The following is a 22,052-nucleotide window of genomic DNA, read 5'->3' as shown; positions in this document are numbered from 1 at the left end:
TAGGGATAATTAGCAACAAGAATTGACTGAAGATTTTATACAAAACATGAAACTTATCCAGAGAGTTTATTATTAGCTGGAGTATTTTTCTCATTGACAGAAGATGCAGCATTTCAGTTGGTTGTTTGTAATGTATTGTAAAGGCATCTTGAACCAGAACAAGAAAAGTATATTTAGCAACTAACATTTAAAGTAAAAAGGGAAGAAATGGAATAACAATATGACATAGGAAGACCAGCATACATAACATTTAAAGCAGATTTTTAAACTCATTCTTAGCAGAGAGCAAAAGTTTTACTTCATTATTCAAAAATTCCCTTTTCAGAGTAAGTAGATGGCCATTGGGTGGTACAAAGGCTCTTGGTGTAAAACTGGACAAAAAGGTATATTTTCTTACATGATTGAAATTTGTGTGTTGAATCAGTAGTGCTTATGAACCTGGAATAAAATACAGTTTTGGGCAGAAACTGCAGGAGGGTTTATCAACCTGAAATTAAGGATCCCAACTGAGCAACAGTGTGGCTGGCTAACATGGTAGAGTATCTGGAAAGGATTTTTCAGCCATGTCTAACTATTTTATAGAACTAAGATGCTTGGAAAAACATCCCTTTTTTCCAGCAAGACAAAACTGAAGGAACTAAGTGAAATAAAAACAGTGTAAGCAAATTCCCTGAAAAAAAGCTGGCATGTCGGTGCTTTTCTCTTCCCAGAAGGAATGCTATTGTAGTAACACATTCCATAGAAAGTTTGATGCATTTTAATGATTAAGGTATTTATCCTACTTTTATTGTGGCATAGATCTTTTTCCATACTGTCCACTTTATGAACTGCTGGAATCCATCTGTTATGGTTCCAGATCATAGTTGTTGTCAGATTGTTTGGACAAACTGTCAGGAATTTTCTAAGTTAACAACGTTTATCACTGATTCTCCTGGCAAAGGAACGTTTGTTGACGATGACTCTTCTGACATTGCAAAGGCAATTATTTGCAGCAGTATGGTAGCTCTGTGATAGGAGCTGTTAGTCATCACAGGGCTACAGTTGCATCTTTCCAGTCCAGTACTCCCGTTTTAAATAATTGAAAGAAGAGTTTGAAAGGGAATGAATGATTCCCTCAGAGAGGAAGTTACACAGAGGACTAATGTTCTGGTTCTGGGAAAAGCAGGCAGGATTATAAGTAAACACTTCAGAGCAGTTTTCCTTTATGCAGAAAGAGTGTGGTAGTGGGGAAAACAAGCAGGGAATTAGTAATGGTGGCATAAATGGTCATGTCAAGAGCATACAAAAGCATTGGACTCTGCAGATATGACACTCTTGGGCAGTCACTAAACAGATTGCCTGATAGCTGACTTGAAGCTCATTAGCCATTATGTAAGGGAGGAAAATAAATTATTCTGCACTTTTGGTGAATAAAATGAATGAACTGGGTTCAGCAGATTTGTAATAAGGCTCAGTGATTTGGCACATAGAGAACTGACATAGTGTCCATCACACTGATTTATATTTTTTCCAATTTGTCAAAAATATTCTACATTTTATCTGACAACTAATTTAGGACTAATGATAGATTCCTCTTGTTACAGTTTCCAATCTGTAGGGGAAGAGTAAGAAATTAAAGGTTCCAAAAAGGGGAAAGTCCTCCCTGAAAATGCCATAGTTACTTTTATATATGTTTTTTTGTCTTGAATGCCTGTGCTGATGCTGCTCTTCAAAGGCAGACTTTTCATAACTAGAGTCCTCCTAGTTACAGGACTTTTACCTTGGCATTTAGTATGAATCCTGCTTTTTTGTCTATTTTTCATAGACTTCAGCCATTAAGAACATTCCTTTTTATCTTTAAACCTTCCTTTGATTACTGTCACTGGCTGTCCTATTTCCAGTCTCACTTGCAGTGTTAAGTTCCACCAGTCTTCTGACTGTCCCTCCTAAAGCCATAAGCCACATTTGCAACCCTCCTTTGACATCTCTCCCATAATACTGCTTTTCTGTATCTCTGAGACTTAAAACCAGACATAAGGGAGAAAAAGGACCAGAACAAACCTGACCTAGTGCAAAAGAGACAAATTTCTAGCTTGAGGAGCAGCTTGTAGGAAACCTTCCCTCAGCAAGTCAGTCAGGAGACTAAATACCATTTATCTAGGTATGTACCACCTGCTCCTAAATCACCACAATGCAAGTGACTGCACTGGCCCATGACTGCAGTGGTTTTGAGTCAGCAGTGTAGTCCTTTGCTGGGTGTTTCAATCAGTGGAAACTAGAGCTTCACAGAAATTAGGTGGTGTAGCTTATGCTCACAGCTGAAACAGTCTGTATCTGCTTCTGTACTGGGAATTCTCCATCACATCCTCGCTGTGCTGTTACATTTTGTGTATCTGGATGACCTGACTATGTAGTCTCTATATACCAATGTGTTTTCTAAACAAAGCTGAGAGCATGAAAATGTATCGCTCCTCTGGGTCTGCAAGAGATAATGATACCTGCACATCTGCCAGATTGTGTTGCTAGTTACAAGGATGTAAAATGAGACAAGGTCACAGTAGCTAATGGAATGGTCCCAAGGTTTATCAGTATGAAAGATAAAAGAATTTAGTGGAGTTTAAAGAGAAGTAATGTTTTCCTCCCTTTCACTGCAGCTGCTTCACCCTGTTTGTTTCTTTTTGCTTGATTATATACAAAATATAAAAAATTAACTGAGCTAAGTGATGTGTTTTCCAGAGTTGTCGTACCTTGTAACTTGATAATCATCATAATCCAGATTCACTGGAAAAGATTTGGTTAGTCTAAGAGAATGTTGGTGACAGATTTCTAATTTGTGAAAACATAGCTATTTCTGTGAAGGTTTTAACATGCAAATAATTAGCTATTTCTCTTTTTTAAAGGAACCTTTCTGTCCTCACTACACTGATTCTCTAAGTACAGTTTATTATCTGGTGCTTTGAGAACTATTCAATCTCTGATCATGTCAGTGGGTAGACCAAGACAAAAACATGCAAAATCAATCAATTTATCTAGCTGCCCTGCTCAAATATCATATGAAACAAAAGAAGAAAAAAAAAAATCAACCAAAGAACTGAAAAAACACTCCATCTGTGCCTTGTAATCAAGTTATCGAGTAATATGCTTATTTTTTAAACCTTTTACATGGATTAGAGCAAAACACACTGTTTTGGAAACCAGGCCATTGTATAGATGGAATTGTGTGCCATTTAAAGTATGAAGGTGTTTAACTTCCTGCTACTTTTTCCCCTGCAACAGAAGTCTTACTGGTTTTGGTCATCTGCATTTGGAAGAAGCTGGCAAGGAGCAGTAGCATTCTGGACATAACTAGTAACTTTCTGTCAGTTTTTGCCTACAATTTCCAAAGCATTTTCAGAAATGTGGATAAGAGTAAATGCGATTAGGCTGAAGCTGAAACTCGTTACAAATGCACTAGAAAATCCAGTGAGGATTCAATTTGTACTTCTGTGGGTTAAACTGTGAAAAAATCAAGAGGTAAATCCTGCTAGAGATTCAGAGAATAAGTGTGTCATTAGTCTTTAACTGACTTGAAATAAGAGCAAATATTACCCACAGATTTTTTTTTGTAACATTGAAATTATTTTTCTTTAACTGAAGAGAATCTTTTATTGATTGAAATTCTAGTAACTTGAAATTTTCCTGTCAGTAATTTGTGTGTTTGTAGAGAGCTTAACATTCTTGTTTTTCAAATATTTAATTTTTGTTCACTGGATTAGTTTGAAAATTATACACAAGCTGTTTTATTAACCATATAAATTTCACATGATAGGACACTGACTTTAAAGTTCCTGGAGAAATAATGGCTTGAGTAAATAGTTTGTCTCATTTATTATCTCTGCAGTGCCATATATACCAGGTCAGTAGTGATCAAAAATCCTGAGAAGAGGTGTCTTTTTACTGATTGGTGTGAACTGACTGGCATTCCTCAGTCCCTGGGCTTTCTGCTCTTTGCCCCCTGGTTCATAGTTTCACATAAAGGCTAGGAATGTATAGACAAGTGAGCTTTTCTCACATTCAGAAGAGATCTGGGACATATTGTTAATGCAGAGATAAAAATGTATTACTTTTTCATGTGGGTCTTGGTCTTCAGAGCAAATGATACATCGCCAATACCAGAATCACCAAAAAAAAGGTGGAAGAATTTTCACTGTATTAAGAGGTTGTTCCAAAACTGGAAAGAAAGAGCAGAATATAAATATCTAAATGAATATCTAGATTAATAATTCATATAAGGAATCCTAAGTAGTAGGATTTTTACACTTCCATCTGAAAAAAATCAATAGTTTAGGGACTGTGGAGTCAGTAAGAATTTTTTTAAGGTTTGGTTATCCATAGATTATATCTAGTATAGGAAAGGAGGCATCAAGATATTATTAGAACTGTATTATGAAGCAGCTGCATGAAAAGGAAATTAAAGTTCCTAACAGTATACAGCATAAACCAATGTAGCTTGTATTTGAGCTGTAGAAAGCCACTTCAAATACAATCATTATATGCAATCAAAGAAAGATATAAAAACTGTTTTATAAATCTAGTAGGCTCTTTCCATATAGTTTCTTCAGTATTTTTTATTTTCCTTCCAAAAGCATCATCATGTGATCAAGAACTTCAGTCAGCCCTGGAGGAAGCTAAACAGCCCCAGAAGGACAATGTGTTCATTCCAGAGTGTGCTCAGGGCGGCCTCTACAAACCAGTGCAGTGCCATCCTTCCACAGGCTACTGCTGGTGTGTTCTGGTCGATACAGGACGTCCCATCCCTGGTACATCAACCAGGTAAGGGAATACACATTCAGTGTTCAGAAGCTGTAGTGAGAAGATGCCTTGGTGTGCACATACTGCATGTAGATTTCTGTTGGTGGTGGAATTATGTCATATAGTTTTCTTCCACTATGAAGTGAAATATTTCTAAGAGACATCAAAAGTTAAGACTAGATGTCCACAGACTCTTTCACTGCAATGTCAGAGGCAGTTTGCTCCCCTAAGTCCTCTTTTTTACTTCTGTTTTATGCTGGGAAGCCAAGGCTTGGAGCAGATAATGAATAGGCCCAGAAGAAACCTCACACTGCTTAGCCTGAATATAGAAGAACCAAGTAAGATGGTCTATGACAGAAACCACATCCAACCTCAGAAATGTTCAGTTATTTTTCCAGCAACCTCCTCAACTATTTCATATGACTGGCTTTGATGGAACAACTGCTTGGGAACCCATAGAGAGGAAATATCATTTTAGTGTGTTATTAATAGAAGCTTGGAGTTCAGTCATCTCAGCTGAGCCAGATACATGGTAAAGTGTTGTGACCCACATAGAGCAGATGTAGGCAAAGAAAGTATCAGGTTCCAAAGGATGTTGTTTAGGCTGGTTACTGAGGTTTGGCCCTTGTAGGAATGCTATAGAAGAAACCTATACAGAGCTGGCGGACAGTATGGTTATCTTGATGCAATCATAAATCTTTCCAAGCTTTAAAAAACATAATTTTTTATTATTTGCATAAGGTTTGTGAAAAAATATTATAAGCCACTTGCTGTAAAGTATTATATTCTTGGGGAGTGTTTTCACATATTCTTCAAGTGTTGATCTACTACTGATAGCTGTTTATACCATAGTCTAGACCATGCCAGTTACAGTACCAGCTAAAGCAAGCATGACTTAAAGTTACTGTTGATCTGCTTTTTCTGGCAAGTTGAGATCCATAAACTGTCAAAACAAAATAGTCCAAATTTGGTCCTGAAACTGTATGATCAGTACACATATTGTGTAAGGAACTAGAGGTGTCCTCTAGAGATTCCAGAGGCTCCTTTTTCTGCTCTTTCTCTGTTCTTCACCCCTAGGTTTGTTCACTGTTTCTTGTTTTTAGTGCTAATTCTTCTTCGAATTATAGTTAAAATAATTTTATGGAGCCTTAGTTCCTATTCTCTATTTTGAGTCCAAATCATCTTCTCTTGCTCATCAGGCAATGGGGCTTCTGCTGATTTTTTTGTAGTTCTTCTTTAATGAGTATCATTTTATTGTTGAATCACAGAATAGTTGAGATTGGCAGGGACCTCTGGAGATTCTCTAGTCCAACCCCTCTACTCAAAGCAAGGCCAGCTAGAGTGGATTTCTCAGAACTGTCCAGTTGGGCTTTGAATATCTCCAAGCATGGAGAGTCTCTCTGCCTCTCTGGGCAGCCTGTTCTAGTGTTCGATCACCACCACAGTTAAAAAAAAAAAAAAGTTGTTTTTTGTGTTTAAATGAAATTTCTTGTATTTCATTTTGTGCTCATTGCCTCTTTTCCTGTCACTGGACATCACTAAGAAGAGTCTGACTCAATTTTCTTTATTTTTCCCCCTTTGATATTTATAGACATCAATAGGATCCTCCCTGAGCCTTCTCTTCCCTAGGCTGTACAGTCTCAGTTCTCTCACCTTTTCCTTATTATGTCAAATGCTGCAGTCCATTAATCATATTCATAGCCCTTTGCTAGACTCACTCCAGTATGTCCATGTCTATCTTGTTTGGGCAGCCCAGAGCTGGACCCAGCACTCCAGATAAATCTCACCAGTGTGAATGAGAGGGGAAGGATCACCTCCCTTGACCTTCTGGCAATTCTCTTCCTAATGCAACCCTGGAGGCTGTTGGCCTTCTTTGCTGAAAGGGCATGTTGCTGCTTCATACTCAGCTTAGTGTTCATCAGGAATCCCAGGCCTTTGCCACAAAGTTGCTTTCCAGGTGGTTGGCCCATGCTGGTACAGGGGATTAATCTTCCACAGGTGTGGGAATTTTGCATTTGCCTTTTTTTGAACTTCATGAGATAACTGCCAGCCCGTTTCTCCAGCCAGTTCCTCTGAATGGCAGCACAATACTCTAGTGTATCAGCCGCTCCTCCCAATTTTGTATCATCTGCAAACTTGCTAAAGTTGTTCTCTGTTTAAACAATATTGGCTGTAGTATTAAACTCTGGGGCACTCCACTGGTGACTGGATTCCAGCTGAAATTTGTTCTGCTGATTCCAGCTCTTTGAGACTGATGGTTCAGTCAATTTTCAGCACACCTCACTGTCCGTTTATCTAACACATACTTAATCAGTTTGTCTATGAGAATGTAATCAGAGACAGTGTCAATAGCCTTGATAAAATTAGGATAAACAATATCTGCTCTTCTCCCCTCATCCACGGAGCAAGTCATCTCTATCATAGAAGGCTGCAGGGTTGGCCAAGCATGATTTCCTCTTCATAAATCTGTGCTGACTACTGTCAATCACCTTCTTGTCCTTCATATGTTTTGAAATAGCTTTTAGGAGGATTTGCTTCATCACCTTCTGAGGAATTGGGGTAAGGCTGACTGGCTTGTTATTTGACTCCTCCTCCCAGAAACCTACCCCAGTCACTACGACCTTTCAAATATAATTGAGAGTAGCCTCACAATGACATCAGCCAGCTTCCTCAGCACTTGTGGGTGCATCCCATCAGGTCCTATGGATTTGTGTGTCTGCAGTTTGTTCACGTAATCCCTGACTTGACCCTTTTCCACCTAGGGTAAATCTTCCTTGCTCCGGACTGTAATACTGGTCTCAGGGACCTGGGATTCCTGAAGACTGGTCTTACAAGTAAAGACCTAGGAGAAGGCGGCACTGAGTTCTTCTGCCTTCTCTATATTCTTTGTCACAAGGTCCCCTGTCCGACCCAGCAGCAGACCCACATTTTCCCTGGTCTTCTTTTTGCTGCTGATGCATGTGTGAGAAGTCCTTCTTGTTGTCCTTCATACCCCTTACCAGATTTAGCTCCAGGGGGCTTTAGGTTTCCTAACCCCATCCCTGCACGTTTGGACAGTGTCTGTGTATTTCTCCTGTATCACCTGTTTCCACCCTTTGTATCCTTCCTTTTTAAGTCTGAATTTTGTTAGGGGCTTCCTGCCACATCCTGAAGATCAGCATGCATCATTCATGAAGCTGGAAGTGGTGATCCTTGAAAATCAACCAGCTCACTTTCCTATTTATATGTATAATGTGCATGTAGTGTGTGTGATTTTGTCTTCTACTGTCATACAGACTGGAATTCTAGGTCTTCCCGACCTCTTGGTGGCTCACTATGGATCTAGAATCAGTCTCCATCTTTTTTTCCTATGTAGTCTGCTGGCGTCTTGTGTTTGGCAACTATGCAGTCACTCAGCTATGGGAGAAGAGGTGGCAGGGAGGTTTTTCACCATACAGTACTTCTCCAAATTTGGAAGGCTGGCAAATTGGATTCATTTCATGCATATGGTTTAGACGCAAATCTTCTTTTGCTTGATGAATGCTTTGCCTGATGACTGATACTGGGTAGATCAGCTGCTGTGGTCTTGACCGTTTCTAATTTGTTCAGCTCTGCTGGACTTACGGGCAGTTTTCAGTGGAGCTCTGAGGAAGTAATATTTAGTAATATCCCTGGAGAGGACATTTCTGAGCACAGATGGATAAGTAAAATACTCAATTTTAGGAGGTTCATACTAAATAAAGAATGACTGGTGTATTTAGGAATGTACAGTCCTGGTAAACAAGCAGGTGGGATTACTGCCTGGAGTTTAAGAGGAATATCTAGACCTCATTTCTGAATACGATTTAGGTGGGCCGGAATCTCATTGATTATTTCTTATTTTAATATTTTTTCCTACATTGATAAAATTAAACTCTTTTTCTCTGGCAAAGGGAAGTAGAGAGGGAGCAGAATATGATGACAAATATGCAGTTGTCTTTTTGTAATTCTTTCTTACAGAATGGAAAGAGTGAACATGTGAGTCTTTCCTAGTTTAAAAACCAGGTGTTCATGCAAAATGGTGTATGCTATCTTCCAGCTTTCCGCTGCAAAATATAAATTAGAAGAGTAGCTGTTAAAACTCTACTGCAGGAACTGATAGCATTAGTGCTTCTGGTAGCAAGATGGATGCATTATGTCCTGGAATCTCTGTTCTGCAAATCTGTATCGAATCACAAGGGAATAACAGTGAAAGGATAGACAGATCTGGGAAACTCTTGCCAGAATAGCTTAGCATTTTGCATGTTGTTTGTTTTGAATACACTCATGAGGATGAAATTTGTCATATCATCAGGCTCTGAATACCAAAATAAATAGTAGTTGCATTAAATTAGACCTCCAAAATGAAGGGAAGCTATTAATACTCATACACCTTCTAATCTCCTGTCATCTGAAAAAAAGATAAATCATTTGTCAGTGAAGCTATTCCAGAAAAAAAACCCAAACATCTCATGCTAGAGTTAAAATGAAGATATGTGAATGAAGAACCACTCTAGGACATGTAAGACAGTAAAACTCAGAAAGAAATAGGTGAAGTTGTGGTATAAATCTGGCTTTTATGAAACTCTAGAGGAAACATCCATTTGGCTAAAAGGAAATAAAGAGTACAAACAACCATTCCCCCAAAAGCCTAGCAGTATGGTCCTAACCATCCAGTTCCCAGTGCTTCCTGGACATCACAGGGTGACCCTCAGCCTTTTTGCTCAGCAGGGCCATGTGCCTATGTTCTCACATGTGACTTTTTAGCAACTAGGATCATGGGCAAAGTAATCCCCAATTCACTTGCACAAGGTTCTCTAAACTTAAAAAAGAACATAAATCAGTGGCTTCATGAGGCTGCCCACACTGTAGAATCCCTGTGAAAGCTCTATCCTCTATTGCTTTGCACACCTTAGTAAATCTCAGTGCTTCCATCAGACTGCTCAGAAGTGTAAAGCAGCCTTCATAAGCCCTTGCCAACTCTAGATATGCATTCACTGCTAGGGATCCTTTCCCCTTTAAAATTCAAAAGAGTAACTTGGGATGTCTTTTGACTACATTATTTTTAACCTGACAGTGCTCCATTCTGACATGTTATCCCTTTCCCAGTCTTTCCCCATGAAAACTGAGGCAAGTGTGTTTTTCTTATCAGTTCTTAGCATGGCTGTGCCTGTATGGTAAATTTCTAATTATTCATTTTCTTTCTTTAGTTGCTTTAAAGAGTTAAATGTAGACTTTTCACATTGCAGCATTTTAACACCTATTGGGCTTTAGAAGATTTACTTTGTATATGATGAACAACATGTGTATTTAGCAAAAATATAAGCCAAAAGGTTAGAAGAGTAGAGGCCAAGAAAGAAAGTGTAGGCACAGAGCAGTAACAAAAACAGAAGAGGACTAGGGGAATGCAGAGTCAGTTATCAGATTAATTGGGGACCAGGCTGGCTGCCAGATACTGCATTAGTGAGTGTTGCTCAGAGATTTCTCTTTCACTCTTTTCTTGGCTGATTGAAGTGGTCATCCATCAGGTATCTGAATCCAACCTATGCTATCAAAGCAACTTCTATTCCCGCAGTTCTTTAGGTTAAAAAAAGTGCCTGTAGCTCTCCCATGTCCATGAAAACAACACTGTACCTGTTTGCAGCAGCCAAAATTTGATGGGCCAGTGGTCAGTTTCATCAGATGATGTCAATATAAATTAAGTACTCAAAGGAAAATAATATTGCTTTTTATTCATTCTGCCTGATAATTAAGATCAGAATACTTAGGAATTGTTCTTAAGGGCACTCTGGCCTGGACCGAGGACATAACCACCATTTAATGCTTTTAAAAAAAATATTTTGTTCCAAAATCTAAAATCTCAGTAAACATTATTTTGGGGAACTTAGAATAGGAGAATTTCAAAGAAAGGTGAGCAGTTATATAAAATATGAAAGAACCTAGTTTCAGTGAACAGGTATATATGTGAACACGCATGTATCTGGACAGAAGTCATGTTACTAAGTGTGTTTAACTGAGAATTGAAACTTTCTCTGAAACACTACACACTAAATTTTGCAGCTTCAAGCTACTTTAGGAGAATGAGAAAGTAAAATTTCTCAGAAAGTGATTCTGTCAAGCGGAGTGGAAAACCACCATGCATCTAGGACATAAGAAAAAAGGAGAGATTCAGCAGCAGATGCTCCTGTGCCTCCCAGTCTTGCATAAAAGATATTGCTAGTGGTGTTGTGTAAATCAATGTTTGTGAAAGTACAAATAGCACAGAGTTTCTTGTTACCAGCTGGACTAACAAAGTGACTTTAAGTAAACTGAGACAGCGTAGGGGAACCAGAATATTCAAGTACCAGGTGGAGATTTAGTCTTTTTCACAATCCATTTTAAGTAGTTTCAGCTCAATTCTCTTCCTTCTGAAAACCCGATCAGTTCTTTGCTCTTGTTCAAAATGTTAGCAGTTCATGGTTAGCCCTTCTTATGTAAACAAATATTTTTATTTTAGAGACAATGCAGTAGCACATGGCTTTAGAGCTGCAGTAGTAGCTAACTACAATACCTGTCTTGCTGTGATTTTGAAATTGCTTCTCTGGTGTTTTGCAACATGAATACTGTGTCAGATGTCAGAATTTGTTATATTGTTGATGGGTTTTTGATTTGGTAGGTGGGAGGAGAGCCTGACTTTGGTTTTGGTTTTGTGGGTTTTTTGTGTTTTTTCAAAATTATTTGTTATTATGTGTTACTTTATAGCAATTCCCCACAGTTTTCTCCTTCCTCAGTTCTCCTTCCTGTAGAATGGGCTTTGGAATAGGTAACAATTTTTTAGTTTAGTATCAACCACAGGAGAATAAAGATGTTCTGGTTTCTTTGAAGTAAGTGGAAAATAGGCAGATGAATTTGCATTGCCCCTTCTGAATGAAAAACAAACTTATTCCCTGAATAAAAGAAGGTACAAGTTTAATTTGAACTACAAAATTGAAAATAGATTAGTTCTAAATAAAAGTAACCTTGACTGGTTCTATTCTCTCTCTGTTTGTTCTTTAGGTATGAACAACCTAAGTGTGATAATGGTGCCAGAGCTCACCCAACCAAAACAAAGGATTTGTACAAAGGACGCCAGCTTCAAGGTCAGTGAAACAGATAAATTTGGTTTCATGCATTCCAATGCTTTTTATTCACTGCAATAAATTAGAAAGCAATTTTTTATCCTCTATCAAAACAATGCACCTTTTAGATATAACTATATTGATCTGCCACTGACTGAGTCTTTGACTTTAGAACAGTGTATGTAAATATGTCTTGGAATGTTGTCAGAGAAAGTAAGGCTCATTTTTCTCAGTAGTTTAAAGGCAGTCACATTTACTTACTGGAATTATTCCTTGCTGTTGTCGTAGCAAAGAAGTCAGCAAATATGTCCATACTTCATAATCTTTGTTCTAGAACAATCCATGGGAAATTGGCTTCTACCTTCAAATCAGTCTAAAAAATGTATCATCTGCTTACTTTTTTCCAAGAGTACCCATGTCAGTTTACCTCAGAATAATATTATTTTATTCTTCTCTGTTGTAGGAACAGACCTTGGTGTTTATTAGATTTTTCATTATTTTACACTTTTTATAAGCATGTGAGAAATCTTATCTCCATATAGTTGAGCACAGAGAAGTCAGTAGTCCTGCTTAATTTTTTAAATGACCCTTTAATATGTTTAAATAACTTGAGGTGTAGCAGGTTTAGTGATATTGCACATGTTATGAAGGAATTATGAATCACTGTCAGCGATTGTAAAGAATAGAAACAAGCACATAACGTGGGCAGATTTCTTGTATCATGAAAAATATTTCAGTTTAGCCACCCAGAGAAACATCTAGACAATAATTCTGAACTAAACATGCCCATGAATGATGAAATGCATATTGAATGAAGCATGTCATGAAACAAAATTAATTACAAGGTATAATAAAAAAAAGTAAGAAATATGAATGATATGGTATTATACCATATACAATTATATGTTGTGTTCTACATAGAAAGAAGTCAATCATAGGATTAACTGTAAGCTGTCCAATTACTGTGGCTGTAAAAATGGCAAGTGTGACCCAGAAACATATCTAGCTAGGTATGATGGGACAGGCAGATAGGAGCAGGACAGACAAGGCAGACAAGGAAACATTCATGGCATTTTAGATAGCCCTATTATTTTTTCTGGATTTTATCTAGAACTGTGGGTACAATTCTGGTCATCTGTCTTCAGGAAAATGAATACACAGGAGAAGTTAGCTAGCACTAATGTATCAGGGAAAACAGCTTCCTTCCAAGAGAAGGCAGCTAGCATTTGCTTCATTTAGACAAACAAGATGAGGTCTGGATGTGATACTGTTCCTCTGAGACCATGAGGAAGAGAAACTGTTTTCCTCCGTGACAATTTTGGCACAAGAAAAATAGGTATGAACTACCCTAAATGAATTTCACCTGGGAGCTGTAAAGTGGTTTCCAACTATTAGTGAGGCAACAGCCTTCTAAAGGACTAGTAATGGGGCAGAAAATCTGGTTAGTTTTTTAGGTAGATCTTGACTGCTTTATGAAAGAGACAGTGGGAGACAGGGTTGAATGAGTGAGGTACTCCACATTATGGCTTATCACTTAAGGTACTGAACAGATGATATACTGACAGATGAAAAGCTGATTTACACTAAAAATTCACCTTGGAGCATGAATTTCATATCTCTTACCAAATTGTCTCCATTTCTGTTCCTTCAGAAAAAGGATGGAGCATGCCTGACTTGCAGTTTTGGTGTTTAGCTGCTCACAGATTTCAGCAAGAACCATATATGCCACATAAATCCTCATATATGTGAAACTTAGTGGCAAATACACCTCTGTTGACAGTCATATTGATGATATTTATCCATCATTTTGTCAGTCAGTACTTGCTTACTGAAGTTGCTTACTGCTGTTGTAACTTCAGGGAAGTTAGCAGGTATTTCAGGGATAATTTGGGAAATATTTTGGACCTTACTGCAGCCTTTCAATACTTAAAGTGAGCTTATAAGAAAGATGGGGACTGACTTTTCAGTAGGGTCTGTAGAAATAGGACAAGGAGTAATGGTTTTAAACTAAAATTGGGTAGATTCAGACTAGATATAAGGAAGACATTTTTTACGATGAGGGTGGTAAAACACTGGAACAGGTTGCCCAGAGGAATGATAGATGCCCCATCCCTGGAAACGTTCAAGGTCAGGTTGACAGGGCTCTGAGCAACCTGATGGAGTTGAAGATGTCCCTGCCCATGACAGGGGGGTTGGACTAAATGACCTTTAAAGGTCCCTTCCAACCCAAACTGTTCTATGATATTTTACAATCCTTATTCCTTGGAAACCAATGGAAAATTGGGCATCCTCAACAGTTTATTTCAAAGAGCACTTGCATAGTTACAGTCTTGGATAACTACTTGATTTCGTGTGTGTTTTTTCTGAGTGGAAAGAGTTTACACTCAGAAGAGAGTATAGCAGAGTGGAAGCTGAAGAAGCAAGTTTTGCACTAGAAGATATCACTTGCTGGTCACTTACCTTTTGCTAAAAATTTTGAAGAAGCATTTTCTAGCTGTAATCTTAGAGGGAGGATGGGCATGTGAAGGGTTTTAAACTTTCACCTATCTGTTATACAAATTGGTAGTGCTTTTATACGGTACAGTAATAAAGATTTATCCAAAGTCAAGATACTTTTCCAGTGAAACAATTAACAAGAACTTCCCATGCTGTAAACTCCTACCTGATAAATTCATTTTCATTAAGTTAGGCAATGGTCTTCTGATTTTCTTTTTCTACTTTGTGGTATTTTGCATTATGTGAGCTTTAGTCCACAAACCACTGCAGCAGTGTGAAGTCATAATTAGCATAAATTATTATATATGACATGGATTTGCTCTCCCATTTCTTCTGTTGCTTAATCTTTGACTTCCAAATGCTTTATATTATTTTAAAATAAGACAAATATCAAAATTTCCTAACATTTCTTAAAGACATATGGGCTAGCAAGAAGAACCTCCGTCTTCTACTCTACAGCAGCAGAGAGTAAGTACATGCCCATAGAATTTAACAGGGGGAAGAGGTTATTTCACAGTTGCAGTTGTGTTAAGGTGTTTGTTTTTCTTTCTCTCAAGGCTTTCTCTTTTCTCTCTCTCGACTAGTCTATTAAATGCCCATGTTCTCAACTGGCAAATTTCTTATCATACAAACACTACATCAAATAAAAATGAATTCAGTTTACTTTAGATAGTTTTTTGAATAAAGAAGGTTGAAAGAGGATCTTGCACAGGTGTAGCTAGTTGTTAACAAGTAACACATAAAATTGCACAAATGGCTAATACAAATCCACTTTTTAGTAGAAATGAACCACTGTTACTCTAAGTTTCTCTGTTGTAAGCAATGTTGCAAAGTCGTGTTTGCATTTGTGCTGTCTCAATTTAAATACGACATCTGATTGCTGAGTGGTGCCAGGACTGAATAAAAAGTAGGATGTGTACTTACTTTCAAGGAATAATACATTTTTGAAAGGATGGGTTTGCTTGATTTGCAGCTTATACCCACAAAAATGCAGTAGCCCTGGGTGAAACCACTGTGACTGCCTGCTGTGTAAAACCAAGAAGATTTTAAAACAATTACTTTACTACTATGAATGATCTTAAAATAGGATAAAACCAACTGGTACATCCTCAGGTGGATTAAATTGGCATAGTTCTCCAGCTATGTTGATTTATACCACCTGAAAATTTGAACCCATTATATGTTAAGCCAAATATTTTTAGCAATAATTTGCAAATAAATCAAGATGCAGTTTTTGGCAAACACTGGTATCTTGTTAAGGCAAAATTGTAGAAGGTAAGGGCCCCTTGGAGTTTATGGCAAAATTCCCGCTGATTTAAACCAAGCTAAGAATATATCCTCACATCCTAAGGGTAACTTAATATAAAGCATCTGAAATTGAAGGTTAATCTAATGTTTGTAAGAACAATCCAAGCCACCTGTATCTGTTAGATTGGGCTGAAAGTTATATAATAATAATTCTTCCCATTAGATTTCTAGTCCATTTTTTAAAGCCAAAGCATTTTTCTGAGGTTACTTGTGGTTTTGATCCTTCTCAGAAACTAGTTATTCTGAGATAATGAAAATGAACCCAAAAAGGAATCTAGATAATGTCACATACTGGGGAAAAAGGAGGGTTTTTTACTTTTCTCACAGTCAGTTTTCAAAAGTTTGTATTTTGACCTTTTGTTCTCCTCTGTGTTATACAGTAAAATGGAAGCCCTGTGATGAACCAACATATTCTGTAAAGGGTCTTGAATGGTTTATTTCATACTTTTGGATAACTGGTGTGTTAAACAGAAATTCAGTTTTCTACGCAAGCTGGTCAAGAGCATTTAAAAGGGCATAGCATGAAGGCTAGTTAAGCTAAATCTATAGTATGATGGAATTAGGTGTAGCTGCCTCTGTATTTTCCTAAAATCATGAGTGGTAATAGGTCAAATTCAGCCAAACTGAAGAAATGTCAGTTCCTGGAACTGTATTTTTTCAGGCTGGGTCTATGGGTGAAGGTATTTTCAAGCATTATATGTATTCACTAGTTTTTAATAGTCAGTAAAATATTTTTCAGCATGCACCCTCAATATATATATATATTTATATTTATTCAATATAGATATGTATTTATTTATAAATTATATAAACTACTGTACTAATATATTAACTTCATTGTAAAACATACCCAAATACAGAAATTAAAAAAGGATGAAGATGAAATAAACACGTTTTAAAATATTATTTATTAATAGTACAAAAAATATTTTCTTCTTTCACTCCAATTCATTGTCTTGTGCCCCCTCTGGGGTATGTGCACCCCACTTTGGAGACCAATGCTTTAGACGATTGTTAAGCTACCTGTTCATAGAGCTAGTCTTCCCTCTCTAAGCAATCTGGAAGAAAGGGACTTGGATATGTAAGAGAGCAAGACATGATAGTGTATTGAGACAGTGCCAGACCACTCAGCTAATTTGCCTCAAGGGCAAATCTTTTTCCTATTTAAAAAGTATGCATTGAATGCAAGAAGGCTGTTTTAGGCTCCACTGTGTGTGAGGGCTGGATAAATTTTGGATAATCCTTTATATAGGTTAAGATTTTTGTATTCTTACTTAACCTGGGAATTCATCTGCTTTTCCTGTAATATAATTTTCATTACCAAGACCTGAAATTTGCAAAGTGAGTGGAAAATTTTGAAAAGTATTATGGGAAATGTGATTTTGCTCACACAACATTCTTTAATTAGAAGTACCCTTTTCTTTTGTGCAGAAAAAAAAATAAATCCAAATGAGTAAAAGGCACACAAGCTTGAGAGAGACACAATGTCAAGCTGGATTTTCAGACTTTATTGGGTTTCTATGGTTTTGTGGCTTTAGGTCAGACCATTAATTTTGTTTACATTTCATTTTGGTTTGTTTAAGTTTCTCCTTCTCTTTAACACAGCATGTTTTTTGAAGTTCCTATAGTTAGTGATACTTCCTTTCATACAAAAGGATAATTTAGGAGGGGAAACTGTAGTCTGGAAATGACAGTGCCTTATAAACTCTAACAGTAATGCAATCTAGTGACTTGGGTGAATGTGCAGATTCAGTAAGTCCGTCTACTAAAAGTCCTGAAAATCTTCCTTTTCTATTATTTTCTCAGAATAGCATAGCTCTTCATTGCTGAATATTTCCTTTTGCTGAGATGCTGATCTCAATTAACCCAGCTGGAATCCAGTAGAATGCAACTGCTTGAAGTTACTGTAGATTTCTCAGTGAAATAAGATCAGCATTTCACTCTTATTTATGTCCTCCTGGCAATCTCGAAGCTCTCTGCAAAGCCTCCTTTCAGATGCTTCTCATTACAATTTTTGATCCTAAAGCATTTCTCCAAAAAGATGAGTATTTCAGGTTTTTGATAGCACTCAGTTAATAATCATCTGAAAGGCTTCACTTTTTAATGTCTAGGGTTTATTCAGTGACACAGTAAGGATCCAAATTAGAAAAATTGGCATCTTTGCTCAGCCTTTATGAGACAGATTTTGAATTCTCAGTTTGGACAAGAATATAGACCATTGCCCCCTCCTCTCCACAACCCAAAACCAAAAACCAGTGCTTTCCATCCAGGGCCTAAGCTCTGCTGATCACTGTGTTGGTACTGTGATGGTCTACAGTTTAAGTCAAGCTAAGAATGTTAAAATATTACTTAATTGAAATGTCTTGATACATGTCCCTTGTATAGTCAATCAACTTAATAACAGAAAAATTCCCTTAAAACTCTTTCTTACATACGGTTGTGTTGAAATACACGTTGTTTTCTGAAAGTTTAGTTTAACCTTGGCATTCAAGCAGTTAATATTTTCTCCTGAAAATCATGCATGTTTAACTCATTTATTATTTCACATTTGTGTTATTTAAGAGAAACAGAAGTATTCTAACTGTCCCATTTTCTTGCTATTGTAATGGATTTATTTACTGTGTTTCTGATGGGATAATCCAGCACTGACCCTGAACAGTTTACATTTTGTGGAGCAAAACTCATGATTTAAGTTATGGGCGAATTATGTGTGGATAAGTACAGTTTGCTTTTGGTTGTTGGCAGTCCATCTTTTTCCAGAGTTAAAGAGAAATAATCGGAAATGCTCAAACCATGGTGATGCAAGACCCACAGGCAAACAGCCATCATATAAACTGTCTTACTTCAAAGGCATCTTTAAAAAAATGTGATAGAGGCTTAACTGCTTTTTCTTTTGAGGTACGTTTTATACTTTAGCAGTTGCTCCACTTTTGACCATAAGCATATCAGATTTCATAAGGTACTAGACTATTTCTCAGCTAAAATGCTGAGGTACAGCCACTGGTGTACCTCATCTGACTTACTGTATTTTCATACAGTTCTTTGTTTCCTCTGTGTAGTCTGGTACTGGCACCTAGTAGAACACATTCTTAAACATTTGAATGACTAAAACTTTGCTTGTTTTTAAAGATATCAGTTAAGTAATTTATTATTTTTGATAATAATGCAGATTATATACATATGCCTGCCTTCTCATGAGCTTCAAATTGTTAGGTCATTTGGCATGTAACTTTCTCCACTGCGCTGTGATTTAAAAGGATTATATTTTTATGATGTAACCAGCTTTTTGGCTGCATGAGCTAATATTTAAAATATCCCTTTCTGCTATTGAATCTTAAAGCTCTGAGTTGTCAACCACCCACTTGAAGCTGCTGGCTGTTTTGAATGAGCCTGGAACCCTCATCCCTGAGTGCTATACTGCTTTATTTACCAAGAGATAGGTGGCAAAAAGCCTCTATATGGAGCAGACCTGTCTAGTTGAGTGTTTGAACTATGACCAGGAAACATTGGTGCAAAGGCAGTGTGAACCTTCACGGCAGTGATGGCAGAACTGAATCGCGGTGTGGCAAGGATGAAGGAGGGGGCTTGCCTAGAGGCTGGCAGGGCCTGCAGGGAGGATGGGAAAGGTGAGGCTCAACAGCCTGAAGGGCCAGGCTTGCTCCTCCTCAGTCCCATAGTGCTGGGGGAGACAAGGGAGTGGTTGCTTCCACTTCCAAAGCAGTAGCTATCTCGTCTAATATAGAAGGCTGCAGGAGGAAGCCTGACTTTCCAGTCCTCTGCTATCCTGAGCAGCTGGATGCCTTTCCAATACCATAGGTGTCATATAGGTTAGTGACAGCTCAGTGAGGGTCCCTTTCCACGTGTTATGTCCACTGCAATTATCCTGTGCTGGCAGCCTGAGACAGATGTGGTGGGGGATGCTGACTGGGTGAAGATGTGTTTGTCAAAGTGGAGATCTGTGTGTCCCACAGTCCAGTAAGCTTAATGCAACTCCAGTGCCCTTGGTGGATCGGAAGAGGGTGCACGCAACACATGGGCTGGTATCACCAGCCCTGGCTCAGTCTGAGGGCCCACACTGTAACACCAAAGTTTATTTAAGTACTGAGCAGTGGTGGTCTGGGGAGGACACTGGGCTAAGGCAGTACTTCTCACGACTGCATAGGTCTACTGGTCAAACCTCCGCATAAAGAGGGAGGTCTGCAGCAGTAAGTCCTGAGGCCACTAGTATGGCTTCAGAGCAGCTGAACCTCCAAAGGGACTCTGTTTCTTTGATCTACAACAGTTTGCTTGGGCTTTTGGATTTAGTAGCTTCAATACTACTACCTTATTTTCTGGCTACATGATTACATTGTAGTCTCCCAGCGGGCAGTTTTGCTCCAGAGAAAGGAAGGCCTGCAAATTATTTTTCGAAGCTCTGCTGATCACATTTATTTCCTGCACAACCTCTTCTGTCCATCTCCCCATCCTGTCTTTAATTACTGATGGTCTGGCCACAGTTCTTCATATTGTTTTATTTTTGCCTCAATTTGTAGTCATTCCTTAACAAATCAATATGATTTCCCCAACCTAAAGCAGAAATATTAATATCTGAAACAAAAAAAAAATGCTCAAGCACATAAGAGCTACTGTAGCTTCCAGTTATGTGTGTATTTGTCTAAAAAAATTGCAGTGAAAGCATTTGAGCTACTAGTAAAGTGCCAGTGAAAGGCACAGCTGTGTCACAGCTAGCAAAAGAGAAAAGCTGGCTAATTAAAGGTGATGCTACTGGCTCAGCAATAGCATTTCATTCATTGGTCTATTTAATATTAACCTATAATTTTATGTTTATTTTAAAGGGCTATATTAGGACTAATAAACACTGACTTCATTTGCTTCTCAGCATTAAAAAAAATGCTGGAGGCTCTGCCAAATAATGTAAATTCTGTTTCTCACCTCACTTGTTGCTGTCCTCCCTTTCCAGACAAATCCCTTGTTAAGTAGAGCAGCCTTGCCTGCTGTGCTGCTCTGTGCCATTGGGTCCTGCTCTCAGTGGGAGCAGTGGGACACCTCCAGGGTACACATGCCCAGAAAGGGAGAATGTTCTCCTGTGTCTCTCTGGCTGCCTTCCCAGTAGGTTGTTACCCAACAGCTCTACAGTCACTGTCTCTGCACCGGCACTCTCCAAATGGGTTTCTGATTGTGTTTTTTGCCTTCTGGGCCAAAGAATGATTAAGTAAGATAATGCTTTCCCCCAGAAATGCCTTTTCTAAGTCTGAGAGGACATCAGAAAACTTTCACTGACCCTCATGAAGCTCTGTTGGTTTACCCATCAATGATGTAAATATGTAGACAAATGCTGCTGCCTGCACTTGATGGTTTTGCCATTGATTCTGATAAAGATGGACCCCTTTCTTCCATCTTTACTAGGGAAGTTATTGTTTTGGAGTCAATGTATATATACATACATAAATATATATATATAAATACACACACATAAAACATATTTGTTTTCCCCTCAGTGAGAAGTAATAAGCTAAGTGAAACCTGTTCCACCATAAAACTTCAGTAAAGCTGAAAAAAGACATTTCAGAAAGATATTTTAATTCTTACCTTTAATTTTTCCATACAGTTTAATCCATAAATTTAATCCATAATTTAATACATATGGTGTTCTAAATCCAGCAATAAAAAAGCTTTGGTTGAACACATTTGGTTTTCTTTTTCTTTTAAAATACAGAACAGCATCATGGATTACAATCTCATTATCATGAGTATTATTAAGTCATGGAGCTATTTTAGAGAGGTTTAATTTTTTTTTTTGTGTCTTTTACTGAAAAGTTTCTAACTGCTCTGTAAATCTGTGCTTATATTTATCAGTCCTCTACCTCCACATAGTGTAATTTTGCTTGGATATCTCCGAACTGCTTATAGGAAGGAGCACACCCATTAACAATAACCAAAACAGTGAACTTCCTACCTAAAAGCAAATGTGGTCTTGAAAGACAGTGAAAGTTTGGACAGGCTTCGTAATGCCATGGCAGATTAGCCTGTAACAAGAAGAGGTAGTACATAGCCCTCCTGGATGAAACTCGGAGTGCATTACTAGTCAAACCACACTCGGCAGAGTAGGAAAATCTATTATAGGCTTGTAGTCATCACACCAAAGAAGGGGAAAAAAATCCACAAGGCATTCATTCTTACCCATCCAAGCAAATGGTAATTTTTGTAGTATCTAAAGGTAGAATAGAGATTTTGATATTGAAATATTCAATGATTTCAGATCCTTATGCTAGAATTATATCTGTGTGTCCCATTAGTATCTGATTTAGATTGAATCTCTTTCTGGAAGTGCCTGTCTCCATCATCTGTAGAGAGAGCAAGAATAAGTTACATCAGTAGTTGAAA

General features: G+C 37.8%; 1 protein-coding gene across 2 annotated transcripts in view; it reads left to right on the top strand.

The window, feature by feature from the left end:
* SMOC2 (SPARC related modular calcium binding 2) overlaps nt 1–22,052 on the top strand; it is a 149,160-nt gene that overhangs the window by 97,821 nt on the left and 29,287 nt on the right. For both annotated transcript variants that reach the window (XM_074820683.1, XM_074820682.1), the window contains exons 8-9: nt 4,605–4,791; nt 11,803–11,885. In XM_074820683.1, the coding sequence (XP_074676784.1) occupies nt 4,605–4,791; nt 11,803–11,885 (270 nt within the window). The remainder of the gene's footprint in view (nt 1–4,604; nt 4,792–11,802; nt 11,886–22,052) is intronic.

Source organism: Strix aluco, chromosome 3 (assembly GCF_031877795.1).
Source record: "Strix aluco isolate bStrAlu1 chromosome 3, bStrAlu1.hap1, whole genome shotgun sequence".
Lineage (NCBI taxonomy): Eukaryota > Metazoa > Chordata > Aves > Strigiformes > Strigidae > Strix > Strix aluco.
The sequence above is the reverse complement of the archived record's forward strand: the minus strand, read 5'-3'. Positions and strand labels throughout refer to the sequence as shown.